The sequence below is a fragment of the Callithrix jacchus genome, chromosome 11, assembly GCF_049354715.1.
Source record: "Callithrix jacchus isolate 240 chromosome 11, calJac240_pri, whole genome shotgun sequence".
Lineage (NCBI taxonomy): Eukaryota > Metazoa > Chordata > Mammalia > Primates > Cebidae > Callithrix > Callithrix jacchus.
In genome coordinates, this window is record NC_133512.1 from 42,253,167 (window position 1) to 42,270,337 (window position 17,171).

The 17,171-nt window shown below is 34.2% G+C and overlaps 1 protein-coding gene across 13 annotated transcripts in view; it reads left to right on the plus strand.

The window, feature by feature from the left end:
• The window catches only part of CRPPA (CDP-L-ribitol pyrophosphorylase A), a 337,573-nt gene that overhangs the window by 202,890 nt on the left and 117,512 nt on the right, over window positions 1-17,171 (plus strand). For 11 of the 13 annotated variants that reach the window (XR_008473356.2, XM_054237213.2, XM_002751545.7 and 8 more), the window contains one exon: window positions 9,894-10,025. The exons of 1 other annotated variant lie outside the window; for it this stretch is intronic. Coding sequence is in view for 11 of the 12 variants with exons in the window: in XM_054237213.2 (XP_054093188.1) it covers window positions 9,894-10,025 (132 nt within the window). In the remaining variant the exon portion in view is untranslated. Of the gene's footprint in view, window positions 1-9,893; window positions 10,026-13,651; window positions 13,877-17,171 lie in introns of those variants that run through there. One more of the 13 variants, XM_009002320.5, reaches the window with a different exon arrangement.

The window sequence follows — 17,171 nt, forward strand, 5'->3', positions numbered from 1 at the left end:
GCTAGAGAAACAAAGTGATAGATCACAGTACTTGATTGTGGCATGGTAGTAAGAAAATATGCATTGAAGAGAGGATGAAGGATAATTTGTTACCTGTGTTACTCTTCCCTAACTGAAGACAGCATGGAATGGAAAAGAGAGATTATTCACTTAAGGAAAAAGAAGGATGTGAGCATAAGACTACCTTGAACCCCACCACTTGGCCTACCACTATAATACTCAACATGAAGATGATCTCCACAGTTTGTATTGCAGTCCAATAACTGCAGACTGAGCTGTTAGACCAGCTATAGCACCAGGTGGGAGCCCAGAGCTCCAGGCTTCAGGATTTCTTGGCAAACTCAATCTCCAGCTTATACCACTGCCAGGTTGGTGTCAGTCCTCTGAACAGCACTCAGCAGCTACAGGTAGCCCCTGGTTTCTGGCCAGTTCCAGTGCCACACATGATATAGTGAACCTCAGGCTCCTGGCACTGTCACACTTGCTACAGAGCTATCCCAGACAAAGCCAAATCCTTATCTCTGAAGACTGGGATACATATCTACTTCTTCAAATATGCAGACATTGACATATGACCACAAGAATCAAGAACAATTAGGAAAACATGACATGACCAAATGGAAAAAATGTGATACAAGTGACTGACCCTAAAGAAATGGAGACATGAACTTTCTAACAAAAAATTCAAAACATTAAGGAAGCTCAGCAGACTTGAAGAAAATACAGAGAAATAATTCAACAAAATGAAGAAAACAGTAAGTGACCAGAATGTGAAATATAATGAGACTGAAATATTTTTTAGCTTCTCCTAGATGAAGCATGAGACAACTTTAAAAAAATTAAATCCTGGGGGTGGAAATACAATGAAGTAAATGAAAAATGCAATAGAGTGCATCAACAACAGAATTGGTCAAACACAAGAAAGGATGTAAACTTAAAGACAGGTTATTTTGAAATAAACAGAAGAAAAAGGTAAATGAATGAAGAAAGATTATAGGGTTTATGCTACAACATCCAAATAGCCAGTCTTTGAGTCACAGGCATTCAAGGAGAAAAAGATAAAGGGATAGAAAGCTTACTTAAATAGCAACAGAACTTTTTAATTTTGGAGAACAGTGTAAATATCCAGTTACAGAAATGTCAAAGGTTTCCAATCAAATTTAAACTAAATAAGGTGGCTCTAAGACATATAATAAAACTGTTAAAAATTAAAAACTAAGAAGATCCTGAAAGCAGCAAGAGAAAGGAAGTAGATAACATAAGGGAATTCAAATACAGCTAGCAGCAGCCTTTTTGGTAGAAACATTATAGGCCAGGGAAAAGGAAAGGGATATATTTAAAATTTCAAAAGAGGACTGGGAGGAAAACTGCCAGCCAAGGATAGTGTATCCAGCAAAGGAGTCTTTCAGAAATGAAGAGGAGATGAATACTTTCCTGGACAAACAAAAGCTGAAGGAACATATTTATCACCACCAGACGTGACATACAAGAAATGCTAATGGAAATCCTTCAAGCCAAAAATCGCAACACTAATGAATAATATGGAAACATTTGAAAATATATAACTCATTGGTAAAAGTATGCAGTGAAATCCACAATACTCATACTGTAGTGGTTGTGTGTAAATCATTTTTATCACTAGTATAATGGTGAAAAGGCAAACCTATTCAAAATGGCAAGAATTTAAGTTACACAATATGAAAATTGTGACATCAAAAATACTAAATATGGACGTGTAAGTGGAGTAAATGTATAGTTTATATTTTTGAAATCAGTGTTCAGCTTAAAACAATACAATGTTTTTTGTAAGCAACATGGTAATCATAAAGCAAAAACTTACAGTAGATCCACAAAAAATTAAAAGCAAGAAATGAAAAAACACTAAAAAAATTGGCCACTAAAGATAAAGGAACAAAAATTGGCAAAACACCTAGAAGAAAAATTAACAGAAATAGCAGTTTTAAGTTTGTACCTATCAATAATTATCTTGAATTTAAGCATATTTTTCCAATCAAAAGATATAAAGTAGCTTAACAGAGTTTTAAAAATCCAATGATATACTGCCTAAAAGAGACTCATTTCACCTCTAAGGACACACACAACTGAAAGTAAAGGGATGGAAAAAGATATCCCATACAAATTGGAACAACAAAGCAGGAGTAGCTGTATTCATGAGGTGAAATACACTTTTAGTAAAATGAAAACAAAGGTCATTATATAATGTCAAAGGGATCAATTAAGTTGTGATATATGCACCCAATGTTGGAGTACCTAAATATATAATATAAAGCAAATATTAATAGATCTGAAGGGAGAGAAAGAATGTAATGCAATATTTATGGAGTACTTTAATACCTGCCACCAGCAATGGGCAGGTTAACCATAAAACCAATAAGGAAATATTGGACTTAAACTATGCTCTTGATCAAATAGACGTAACAGACATGAACAGGATATTCAGTGTAAGAGTTGAACAGCTGAAGAATATACACAATTTTCAGGTACACCGGAACAATCTCCAGGTTAAATCATGTTAGACTATGAAACAAGTCTTAAAAAACTTAATTGAAATTATACAAAATATTTTCTGACTATAAAATATGAAACTATAAATAAGGAACTATAGGTCTTTGGAGAATTCACAAATACATGGAAATTAAACATGCTCCTGACCAACCAGTGCATCATTGAAGAATTTAAAGTTATAATTAAAAAATTCCTTGAGACTAACAAATGGAAACCCAACATACCAAAATCAATGAGATACAGTAAAAGCAGTTCTAACAGGGAAGTTGATAGCAATATACACCTACATCAAAAATGAAGAAACATTTCATTTCACCTACTTTTTGCTTTAAGGAACTAGAAAAAACAAGAACAAACTAAGTCTGAAGTTAGGAGAAGGAAGGAAACAGTATAGATTAGAGTAGAAATAAATGAAATGATGGGAAAATGGTAGAATAGATCTATAAAACTTAGAGTGTTTTGAAGAGCTAAAAAACTTGGAAAACCGTTTTCTAGACCTTGAATAGCCAAAACCATATTGAGGAAAAAGAACGAAGCTGGAGGAAATCGCATGACCTGCCTTCAAAATACACCAGAAAGTTACAGTAATCAAAACAACATACTACTGATGGAAAAACACACATAGACAAATAGAATGTTACCAAGTATCCAGAAATCCCATGTTTATAGCCAAGTGATTTAGACAAACTTTCCTAGAACACAAAATAGAGAATGGAAAGTCTCTTCAATATATGTTGTTGTAATAACTGGATATCCACACATAGAAGAATGGAATTAGACCCTTATCTCACACTACAAGCAAAAACCACTCAAAATGGATTAGGCGTTTAAATGTAAGATCAGAATCTATGAAACTACTAGAACAAAACATGGGAGAAAAGCCTTGCAACATTGGTCTAGGTAATGACTTTTTGGATCAGACCCCAAAAGTAGTGGGGAAGTAAAGCAAAAATACACTGGGGTCACATCCAACTTAAAAGCTTCTGCACACCTGAGGAAATATGAAGAGACAGCCTAGAGAATGAGAGAAACCATGAATCTCCTATGTGAATTACACATACATCTCATGCAAAGTATACATCTCATAAGGGCTTAATATCCCAATTATGTAAAAAACGTCTCTCCATATCAAGAGAACAAGATATTTAACAAACAGTAGAAAACCTGACTAGACATGTCTGAAAAGGAAATAGCTGGCCAATAGGTATATGAAAAATGACTCAATGTCACTAATCAGGGAAGTGTAAATCACAACCACAATGAAATATCACCTGATACCTATTAGAATGGCTGTCATAAAAAGGATAAAGATAAGTGTTGGGAAAGATATGGAGAAAAGGGAACCCTTACATTCCCTTGTTAGTAGGAATATAAATTACCACAGCCGGTATAGAAAGCAGTATGGAGGTTCCTAAAAAAATTAGAAATAGAACTACTGTATCATCTAGCAACCTCACTATTAGCTACACATGCAAAGGAAACGAAATTGTTATTTCAAAGAGAGACCTGCACTCCTTTATTTATTGCAGCTTTTTCCACAATAGCTAAGATACAGAATCAACCTAAGTATCCACAAATGCATGGATAAAGAAAATATGATTTATACACAATTAAATGCTCTTTGGCCATGAGAAAGAAGGAAATCCTGGCATTCTCAACAACATGTTTATCCATGTTGTTGAGAATGCCAGGATTATAAACATGGAGGACATTGTATTAAATGAAGTAAGCCAACATACTGTATTATATTGCTCATGTAGAATCTGAAAGAGCTGATACTACAGTAGATAGTAAAAGATTGAGGAAATGTCAAAGAATATAAAATTTACTTTGATGAGGAATAAAAGATTGATTGTACAATCTGAGTGAAAGTAATATGTTCTTGAAAAACTGAGAGGATATGAAGTATTCCCACAGTAATGATAACTATGAGGCCATACTTGGGTAAATTGTATCGATTTAGTCATTCCACAATTAATGTATACTTCAGAAAATCATGTATACAGTAATTGTATATATGCATAATGTATATGTATAAAGTAAACATATAAATCTTATCTGCCTGTGTGAAAATTAACAAAAAGTTGTATTTCTCTTACATGTGGTAGCCACTATCTGAGGCTATGAGCTCTTGAAATATAGCTAATGATGACCTGAGTTTTTATTTTTAATACTCATCAATTTGAATTTAAATGTAGCAGTATATGGCTAATGGCTATTCAAGTGAACAGTGCAATTGTAGATTATGTTTTCTTTGCCCAACCATTGAATTAGTTATGTTCTATTAGATTATGTATCTTCATGGAAAAAAAGTCTGTTCAAAAGCAAATGTTAAGTTGGCATTTCATTTTAATTTAGAGTAGCCCAACAAAGTAAAACAAAGACTTTCCAGTTTTTTATTGGAAGCACTGAAACTATAACTTCCTGGTATTATATTTTTGTCTGTAGTCATTATTTTTACATTTTTTAACATAGTTTTTTCACATATTGTCACTTTTTTTTTTTGTACTTTTGGCTCTGCAGTACATGTGCATAGCATGCATCCTGCAGGATTGTTGCTTAAGTACATACTTGCCACATCCCCACCCCCCCATCCCCCAACCCCCCAACCTCCCCACCCCTGTCGCCTACATCAGGGTTATCCCTCCCTATCTGCCCTGCCCCCCACTGTCCCTCCCCTCCCTTCCCCTCCACCTCCCCACCCAGCCCACTGAGTGTTGTTCCCTTCCCTGTGCCCAAGTGTTCTCTTTGTTTATCACCCTCCTATGAGTGAAAACATGTGGTGTTTGGTTTTCAGTTCTTGTGTCAGTTTACTGAAAATGATGGTTTCTAGATTCATCCATGTCGCTACAAAGGACACAAACTCGTTTTTTATGGCTGCATAGTATTCCATGGTGTATGTGTGTCACATTTTCTTTGTCCAGTCTACCATTGATGGGCATTCGAGTTGGTTCCAGGTCTTTGCGATCATAAACAGTGCCACAACAAACATACGTGTGCATGTGTCTTTATAATAGAACAATTTATAATCCTTTGGGCATATACCCAGCAATGGTATAATGCTGGGTCAAATGGAATTTTCCTATTTCTAGATCCTTGAATAATCACCACACTGTCTTCCACAATGGTTGAACTAATTTACACTCCCACCAACAGTGTAACAGTGTTTCTTTTTCTCCACATCCTCTCCAGGGTCTGTCGTCTCCAGATTTTTTAATGATCGCCATTCCAACTGGTGTGAGATGGTATCTCAATGTGGTTTTGATTTGCATTTCTGTAATGCTCAGTGATGATGAGCATTTTTTCATATGTTGGTCTCATAAATGAAAATATTTTCACATATTTTTAATGAAAAATTCACAATAAATATGTATAACATGTTAATGTTACATATCTACATTGATTTTGATTACTAGATTATTTCCTGTGATCAAAGAAACCTAAGATTATTTTACCAAAGCATTTTTCCTGAGTTTATTAAATAATTACTTATTACAAATACTTGTAATGATTTGGGTCATACACAAGAAAAGGCACAGGATGAATCACTGGAGATTCTTCTAATATGATTTAGATACAGTATATACCTGCTTTATAGGCATCTTGGTTATGCCTTTGAATATTTTTTTCTGTGTATTCTGAATGCCTTATCTTCTAAAAAATATTTTTAAGATTATTGTGCCTTTGGAACACATTTGATATATTTATTTAAAAACTTGCGTAAGTAGGTACATCCCACAGAATCAATTCTTATAGATTGAAGGTAGCATGATGGACTTGTAGTAGTTGGGCTAAATGCATAAGGCCTCTTTGTGAAGTAAACTCTAAAACTGTTCAGTATTTTTTTTTAAATGACAAGTAATACATGCCTCCAGGGCCTTCAGAGAACCTTAATAATTACAGATTGATGCTTAAGCAGTAATAGTTTTTGTAATGTAAAATGAAATTTTGACAATTTACTAAAATATGATATTGTAAACTCAGTTAAATTTTGAAGAAGTGTATACCTGCTTTTTTTGTAACTTCTTACTTTGGTGATTTATCTTCTGTCAGTTTTCTTGGAGAAAGTAAATGAGCATAGAATTATGTTTTATAGTTGGCTAAACAAATCAATGCTTTATATTAATCAGTGGGATTGTTTTTAACTTTTGATTCTAAAATTGGTTACAGATGTTAATTAAGGTAATTGTAGATGTATGTAATGCTTGAGATAATTGTGCCATAATATAACAGTGTTAACGTTCTTGTGAGAGAGACCACCTTGTAAAATAGTTTGAAAAAATACGTATTTTACGACTTTAAAAATACTTTTGAAGTAATGTTAAGTTTTCCTATTAACATTTTAAAATGTGAATTTCTAGATTCATTACTTTGATGTTTTGAATAAGGATCTGAAACAGTGTGTACTCGTTAACATTTGTACTGATATTATGAAACTCATTTCATTTTTAATTCTTTGAATCAAAAGAAGCATTTGAATCTTTTGTATGGTTAATGTTTTAATGCGGTGTGTTTTATTTACTACCTTTCATTAAATGCCATTATTTTTCCATTTAGTTTTGCTGGTATTTTATTTTGTGGAGATTTACCAGTAAGTTGCTACACATTTGCTTTGAGTTTCAATGATAGCTTATGATTTAGTTTCTATTCCTCAGAATTATGAGTTGACTTTGATGATGACTCTGATTTAAAATTGTTCTACAATGAAGTGGTTCAGTAGTAGAAGTTTATTCTTTTGAAAGCCTAGTTTATTGAATTAATAAAATTTTATTCCTAAATAGTTGAAATAAGACAGTTTTTCTAAAATCTTTTCTAATCCTTCAGATCTAATATTACTTGGAGCTGTTTAGTATTGACTAGTTTCATCTGTTTTTAGAATCATTAGATTTCTTTTGTAAAATTAGGTTTTGAAGATAGTGAGTCTTCCTAGTACAATTTTTTTATGCACATGTTGATAATTTTGCAGCTATTATGTAGATTCGAAGAATCTCTCTGGTTTATCTACCAGTTCTAACTCATAATACAGTCTTTCATTTTGACCAACCTTTCCACTTTGGTGGGCTTTAAGCAATGCATTATTTGGGTATATACTTAAGATTTGCAAATTAACTTTCTTCTTAGAGAAATGAACAGAGATGATTTCCCTTCATACCACCAATCCTGACTCCCTTTGAGTGACTTTTATTATGAACATAGACTCTGCAGTGAGAGGAAAGTGTTAAATGTGGGATTTTAAAGAATCTCGGGCTTGATACTTACAGTCCTTTAATTAACATATCTATTCTCAGAAGTAAAAAAAAAAAAAAAAAAAGGTTATTTAAAAATATTAAGTTAATGAGAATTCATCTGGGACCAGGAGTATATTAAATGATTCCTAGACAAATATAAAGTTTGTGTAGAGCTCAGTATAGAAGACATACAAGGCACAGAGGAGTCTTTTCTAAACGCTGAGATCCAGAAACCTTGCCCACCCACAAAGCCATGAGACTAACCACATGTTAAATGTTTAAGTAGTTTACCAGTTTATAAGAGTAAATGTGCTACCTTTCAATAAAATGAAATTAGATATTCTTTCTTGGAGGGCAGAAGGATAGTCTTATTTTTTTTATGTATACGTGAGAAAGAACTGTTGGAAATGTCATGCTGCATGGGAAATACTGTTTTATTGTAATTTCTATGTAGTGAATTAGTAAACAGTACAAAAAGACATCAAAAATACCTGCTTGATAAGTAGCTATAAGCAAATTTGCAGAACTCAAACTACATGAAATATTTGGCTGTATTTCAGTGGATGCAAGCCTGGCTTGGCTGTAAGTTTATTTTATTAAGGCAACAACATTTACATTTCTCTTGAGTTACCCTTTTGTAACCCTCTGCTGTCATTGTATAAAAATGCCCTGTTTTTTTTTTTTTTTAAATTAAAACTGTGGTTTTGTACCAACTGAATTTTTTTTCCTGGAATATGTAAGTAGTTGGTATATTTTAGAAGTTGAAACTTAGTAGCACTTTGTAAAGTATATGCTGAAGCTTCATGGTATTAGGAAGAACATCTGCTGCAGGGGATTGTCTTCTGTTTTCATGTTGTCATCAGGCCTTTGCATCTGGTAAAAGGGAATTTTGAGATACATCCTACTTCTTAATGCTTGAATTTTGTTACCCTAATTATGCATTTCATAAGGTTGCATTTGTATCTGAATTTAAGTTAATTCATGAAAAGACCCTGTAAATACTTCTCCTATGTCTCCTTAATGTCTTAAATGTTTCCCTGTAATTTAAGTCATTGATTTGATGGGATAACATAGAAGTAAGTCAGATTGTACATGATATCTAAGTAATAAAGGTATTTCTGTAGTTCAAAAAGTTAAATAGTGTGTTGAGGCTTTTACACAGTAAGCAGCAGTGTTGTTTCTTAGTCCAGCTGGCATGGGGGTATGTAGTAAGTTACAGGTGCATGTCGCCATACCTGGTAGTTTTTGAATTTTTTGTAGAGACAGCATTTCACCTTGTTCCCTAGGCTGGTCTCAAACTTGTTGGCTCAAGTGATCTGCGTGCCTCAGCCTCTGCCTCCCATACTGCTGAGATTACAGGAGTAAGCCACCATGCCTGGCCAAGAGTGACAAGGGTTAATGTATTGTGTTTTTAAAAATAGTTAGAAGAGAGGACTTTAAATGTTCCCAAAATATAGAAATTATAAGCATTCTAGATGATGGTCAGCCTAGATACACTGACTTGATCAATACACATTCTATGCATGTAACAAAATATCACAGTACCCTGTAAGTATGTAGGAGTATTATGTATCAATAAAAAAAATTTAAAATGTTTTAAAAATGGTCACTAGCATATTTTCAAGAAAAATATTATAACTGCTTAAAAATAGTCTCCATAAAAGCCCTCTTGGTTTACTTTAAGAAATAATTATTTCTTAAAGATGACAATTATTGATCACATTGAAAGATTCTCTTAAAAAACTTAAGTTACTTAATTGGATAATCACTCTTCTTGAATTTTATTTATAAAATAGTGTATGTGAGACTGTATTTCTGTCTTGCCTAGTAAAAGATTATGAATTAGGTCGAATGATTTAATGAAATTATACATCCTTTATTTATCCGACTCTAAGTGAAATAGAATATTAGCATTTTGTTTTTTACCATTGTGTTCTCAGTGTTTACTACATCTGTATTTATAAGGGAGGATTCATTGATCTTAAGTATGACTTGAAGCACAACTAGAAATTAACACAAGTTGATAAAGATTATTGCAGTGTTGTAATCATACGGGTTTTAGGTTTCTTTAATGTTATTTCCCCTCAAGAGAAAGTTGAAAGGAATGATATTCTAAAGATTGTCTCTTATATTTTGCAGGTTCATTTTCTTGATTTTAAATTAGTACCTCCCAGTCAGAAAATGGAAAACCTAATGCAGATTAGAGAATTTGCAAAGGAAGTAAAAAAAAGAAATATTTGGTTATGTGGCCTTCTCATATCTTACCCACAGGTAGGTAAAATGTTTATTTTCTGAATGTATGTACTGTAGACTATAGTTTTAATGATAGGTATCTGATTTGTTAAAAGCAGGAAGATATTAATGATAACAGGAATTATGGCTAGAAAGTTACTCATCTATATGTGTGCTATAATAGTAGAACCTCTTGCCTCTAGTAGAAAAATTAAAACCAATTCAACTTGATTTGTGGGGCAGTGCTAATGAGCATATATCTCATACTAGGTATCCCAAATAGAACTGTCAGGCTTATCAAATAAAAGTACAATTGGCCCAGGTAAAATTGAGTTTTAAATATATAATGCTTTTTGTAATTGTGTTCCAAATAAGAAATTTGAATTTGAAATATAATCAAATTCTTATATTTATCCTGCAACCTTGCGAAGCCACAATCCTTGTCCACTGGTATAATTTGAGATTGTTTATTTTTACATTATGTTGAATATATTGGTAGTCAGTTGTTTCTCTCCCTTAACAGATTATTTAATCATTTGAAAGCACTGCCTGGCATTCAGATTTCAAGAGGGCATGGTAGTGACCTAGAAAAATGCATTTATTGTCACTTTCCTTAATAGCTGCATGTTAACTACACTGAAGACACAATGAGCTAGTGTTAGAGATTCTTTGTGCAGAGAAATGCTATTTAGAACAAAGAATTTGGAGAATCTATCAGAAAATAGAATTAGGAGAAAAATTTGGAGGATCTATAGATTTGTCCTTTGTGCATAGATAGCTTTCACTGGATTTGTGACTACTTTATAATTTCTTGGCGGTAACATACAAGAGTTTCACAAGGTAAACTGTACACTGCTTTTTTTTAGTGGTCTCAAATAAAAGTAATTTGGTACTGAAGGTCCAGCGAATGACTGCTATTTAAAGTTATTTATGGATGATAACAGCTATTGTTTATGAAAATTTTCAGCTGCATTTTTAACCTGTGGGTAACATTTCATCTGAAACTATGCATTTTAATGAGACATAAGGATTATCTTTTAGCTAGTCCCTTGGTTTTCTTTTAACATAGAGGTTGTTGTTTCCTCTGCTTCCAAAATAAACAAGCATAACCACAGTTATTAAGAACTAGGCACATTTTGGTTCACCTAGAATAATAGAATTACAAAATGTTAATGTTGTTGGGGGCTACTGAAGTCAGGGAAACCAAGGCCCAAGGAGTTATATATATTTGCCCAAGGTCAGATAACTGGCAGAGTAACAGAGTTCAGATCTCCATCCATGATAAGTAATATTTTCTCTTCAAGAAATTATTTTTGGGCTGGTGCAGTGGCTCACATCTGTAATCCTAGCACTTTGGGAAAAATGGGTGGCTCACTTGAGGTCAGGAATTCCAGACTAGCCTGGCCAACATGGTGAAACCCCTGTCTCTACAAAAAAAATGAAAAACAATTAGCTGGGCATGGTGGTGGGCGCCTGTAGTCCCACCTACCTGGGAGGCTGAGGCAGGAGAATTGCTTGAACCCAGGAGCCGGAGATTGCAGCGAGCAGAGATTTGCTGCCTTGCACTCCAGCCTGGGCAACAGAGTGAAGCCCTATCTCAAAAAAAGAAAAAAATTCTTTTTTGGTTGTATTCAGATGATTACAGTGGGAAAAATCTGTTCATTTTCTCATGTCGTCTAAAGGAGTCATGGACAAACACTACTATTGTCACATTGTGCAGTTAGAAAATAGAGTTTATTGAGGCAAATCTCAAACAGAAATTGAAGAGCATAAATAATTCCTGTAACTCTCTTGGCCAGGCTAAAAGTGTCTGTATGCACTGTACTGAAGCTGACTTTTCAGTAGAGTAATGTTGCCAGGTTATATATATGATGCCTAGTTAAATTTGAATTTCACGTAAACAATAATTTTTACTGTGTGTCCCAATGGTTACATGGAGAATACTTGAATTTAAAAAATCTTTGATGTTTACTTGAAATTCATATTTAACATGCAAACTCAAAAAGAAAATTTATCAGTTAAAACAACCTGTTTGTAGATAGCTTAATGTTAGACTTAAGGATTATGTTACTGGCTTGGCCATTTATACACAGTATAAAGTTTTCTGACTCTATTATCCAGTAACTCATGTACAGTAATTTGGAATGATTTGAAATTCTTGCTTTAGATTAGAAGTGGAATATAAAGCTTGCTTTTACACTTTCTTGAATCAATTTAAACCAGGCCTTATCTTTCTAAAATAATTCAATAGACATGACTTTAGATAATTAAAATGAGCTTTCATAGTTTAATACTTAAAAGAAACTAAGGAACAAATATAAAAGTTATCAAAGCAGTTCTGTAAATTTTTTTTAAACAATTGTAAAATATTTATGAGAATTACTATAAAAATCCCCAAAACAGGATATGGAACAATAAAATGAAATTTTTTGGTAACAAAATTAAATAAGACTAAGTCTCTTTCAAATATAATTTTAAATAATTTTATGTGTAACATATTCATTTGTCATTATTAATCTAACTTTGCTACACAAGTCATCACTAAGGTCCATGATACAAAATTATGTTTGAAGAATCTGTTCTAATCACCTAAAAATATATATTTGATGATCTAGCGGTAAACTTACAGAGACATAATATTTCTGGCATGAGTAGCTCAAACCAACAGTTTAGAATATGTAGTGTTAATTTTGTTGAAACTCGAAAATATCTCTATGATCACTTTTTAATGCGCATATTTGTAACTATGTATTTTTCAGTTTCACATGTGAAGTTTTGTGACAGTAAATATTTTAAAGCCTATAAAATAACTAAAGTGTTGTAAGCAGTTTTGTCTTTAACCTGTGGATTTTACATGCTTAGGGATTTAGCAATATAAGCACATAAGTTCAAGGTTTAAAAGTTCCCATAAACTATTATAACTGATTGTTTCTTTTGCTGAACAATGTCTGTTGCCCCCCACCCCACATTGGAAAAACTAGTTATATCACCTTGGACAAGCAATGTAAGTTTTATAGGTCCCAGGTTCTTCATTTTTAAAATGTAGATGTCAGGACTTCCACATTATAGCCTTTGTTGGATGAGAAAGTGGAGACAGAGGATGGTGTGCTGGCTGTGTCCAGGGATGCGTTATACATACATATCTCACTCTGACACACAGACCTTCTGGAACTGAGCCTGGGTTTTCTTTCCCTTCCATATGTGACCACAAACTTCACCTGCTCTCCTATTTACTTTTACCGAGAAATGATTCATTATAGTATATACATTATAGTAGAGTTCAGAGAGGGAACTGTTCTTTTGTTGGACATCTTGATCAAAGTACAGTGGAAGACAGTAGGGGAGCTGGATCCATCAGAGGAAGGCTGAGGAGCACATTAAATGTGGCAGCATGGTGGGGAGTATGTATCATTTTGCTTTATCCATTTTCTCTTATTTCTTCTCCATTAAACTGTCACTTCATTAAGTTATAATATAGTGGGAAATAGAACTTTTGAAAGTAATGTTGGATTAGTGAGCATTTTAATTGAATGGGGACACTGGAAAAGATGGCACCAGTTGGCAGAGTTAAAAAAAAACAAGCTATGGAGAGACTGTGGGATAAAGCAGAGGCACTCTCTTACCCTCTCCCTTCTCCTGAATTCTGTGTTTTCTTTTGTTCCTAGGACTGCAGATCTGGGAGTCATACAAATAAGAAAGTTACCAAAGCAGTTCTTTAAATTTGTTTTTTTTTTTAAAAAAATTGTAAAAGATTTATGAGAATTATTATAAAAATCTCCAAAACAGGATATGAAACAATAAAATAATACTTTTGGTAACAAAATTAAATTAGATAAAGCTGTATGTACTGGTCTTGTATCACAAAATATAAACCATATTGCTCTATTCGATAACGTAAGTACTATTGTTTTTCTCTATTGTCTTGGTTTTGAAGGTTTTCTGTTCATTATAAAGGACATCCAGGAAACATTCTTGATTGTGAAACTCCATGTTAGGTGAACTCATAATGATGAAGGTACCGGTTTCACTGCTCTATTATAGCTTTGGTCCTAAAGATCTGAATGTATAGGGTATCACTGAGATCAGTTTTTTCATCTCAAAGGTCCATATTTGCTCTGTGTCCACTAGATAGAGGAATCATCCTTTTAGTATGCATGATCCTTTGGAGAACAAATGGGTGTATGCTGTCAGTTAGCAGAACACTGATTTTTGTTTTGTTTTGATTTGGTTATCATGGGTGAGGTTAGACTTAGAAGTTTGACTTCCTGCAATGAGCAATTACTTGGAATTTAACTGGGAATTATTTACTAAACACACGAAACTTTCCATGGCACTGAATCACATGGCAGACACACCAAACATGCAACACCAAATCTGTTTACAGAAACCCATAATACCCTGTTCAAAGTAATCAGGGCTTTTTGATGTGGGAATGTTTATGAGACTAAATATTTTTCACTTTCAATATTGAAATAAAAGTTTTGGCTTTTATTGTTTAGACTTTAGTCATTCTTTGGGAAAATATAAAGGTCATAAAATACGTGTTCAAAAATTTGTAGTTTTGAAAAAATTGTTTTTTGGAGAGTTTGGTTAGCTTACTTGGCAGACTCATTAGAGCATGGCACTAAGCTTGTTTTATTTAGATATATGCAAATGAAATGCAATATTAGACACACACCTTGTACAGATTTTTTATCAATACGTAATATACATATTTTCAGGGTACATTTGATAATTTGATCCATTCACATCATATGTAAAAAGAAAATCAGGGTAATCAAGAATATTCATCACCTTGAATATTTACCTTTATGCAGGAACATTTTGGTTATGTTCTTCTAGCTACTTTGAAATGTACAATCAATTGTTAACTATTGCCACTGTACTGATGTATCCAACAGTAGGTTTTATTTTTATCTAACAGTATGTTTGTACCCGGATGTCTTTTTTTTGTGGATAAAAGAAACAACTTTCTGTATGAAAATGAAGAGAAACATCCTTTAACTTAAGGAGGGTACCGCCATGGAATTTTTTAGTGAGTGAATTCCTTTCAATAGTGCATTTGTTAGCTATTACTACATAACCCAACATTATTATCTCACGGTTTCTGTGGGTCCTCGGCTTTGGGGCTCCATCAAGGATGCAACCATCTAAAAGCTCTCCTGGAAATTTTCCTAAGTATCTCACTCACCCGACTGTTGGCATAATTCAGTTCCTCATGGGCTATTGCACTGAGGCCTCAGTTCATGGTTTCATGAGCTCCTGGCTGGAGGCCTGCCTCTATTCTTTGCCACAAAGGCCTTTGCACAGAGTGTCTGGAAACGTCATAGAAAGCAAGAGAGAACCAGAAGGTGGAAGTCAGTCTTCTGTAACATCAGCAACTAACCTGCCATCCCCTTTGCTGTATTCAGTTCACCAGAGGCAAATCACTGTGTTCCACCCACACTCAGGGGAGGTGACTACACAAGGGTTATCACTGGGAACTATATCAAATGCTGCCTACCACAGTAATATTGGAGTGCTGATATGGTAGGCTAAGTATTTCTTGCTACTCACCCCCATGAAAATTAAGGGGTTTATAGAATAAATAGGGCTAGACATGTTTAAATATAAAAATCATGCAAATTATGTACATGTAGCCATACACAAACGTGTATATGTATATACTTTTTGATTGCATGTAGTGGGATAACAACTGGAAGAGGGCATAGCAGGGTGGTAGGAAGGCAAAACTTATTTTTATATTATCTGTACAGTTGTTTTTAAAGAGCTTGATTTGGATCAGATCCATATCAAACACATTAGTGCAATTTTATCATTTTCTAATTTTTATTAAAGAGAGGGAAATAAGGCCGGGTGCGGTGACTCAAGCCTGTAATCCCAGCACTTTGGGAGGCTGAGGTGGGCAGATCACCAGGTCAAGAGATTGAGACCATCCTGGCCAACATGGTGAAACCCCGTCTCTACTAAAAATACAAAAATTAGCTGGGTGGGGTGGCACGTGCCTGTGGTCCCAGCTACTTGGGAGGCTGAGGCAGGAGAATTGCTTGAACCCGGGAGGCGGAGGTTGCAGTGAGCCGAGATTGTGCCACTGCACTCCAGCCTGGTGCCTGGCAACAGAGTGAGACTCTGTCTCAAAAAAAAAAAAAAAAAAAAAGAGGGAAATTGCATATAAGTGAAAAAAATGTGGATATAATGTTTAAATGGGCATCTTCAGCCATAGTTTTAAGTTCTTGATCTTCAGTAACCTTGTGGCCATTCTTAGGTTACTAAACTTTATCTTTCTCTATTTAATTATAAAATAGTCATATTTCTTTAGATACCAAGCTGAAATTTTAGAAAATATAATAAAAATGAATATTTTGTTTAATAACTTGTTCTTATATACATTCCTAAAAGGTTTCATTCTCTTGTGGTTGTATTTCATAGAGTGCAACCTAAAATTTTGCGTTTTAGATTTGTTTTCAAATCTCTTTTTTTTGTGAATGTGAACTTAAGACTTTATCATATTCATAATAAAACAAAAGATGACATTTAGGGCTGAGCATGGTGGTTCACACCTGTCATCCCAGCACTTCGGGAGGGCAAGGCTGACATCACCTGAGGTCAGGAGTTTGAGACCAGCCTGGCCAACATTGTGAAACCCTGTCTCTACTAGAAATAAAAATATTAACTGATTGTAGTAAGGAGAGCCTGTAATCTCAGTTACTGGGGTGGCTTAAGCAGAATAATCACTTGAATCCCTGGGAGGTGGAGGCTGCAGTGAGCTGAGATTATACCACTGCAGTCCAGCCTGGGCAACAGAGCGAGACTCTGTCTCAAAAAAAAAAAAAAATGACCCTTAGAACTGGATCACTTGGTCCTTTCTCTTCTTATCTCCTCTTGGTTCAGAATGCTTGTATCTTTTAATAGATCTGCAGTTTTTTAATCTATTTTCTTAGATCTGCAGTTGGACTGGGCTCAATGCACTCAAGCCTTAGCATAATCATCTTTGTAGTTTTAGCTTTTCTCCAGATAACGGGCTTAGTCTGCTCACCAGAGCCACTCTGCTATATATCATAACACTACATTTCCCCAGGGATACAGAGAATCCTTGCCTTTCTTGTCTATTGTCACTTTGTGGGGTTGGTGCTTGCCACACTTCTCACAGAAAGTTTGGTGGGTTTTAGGAATGTTCATCATAAT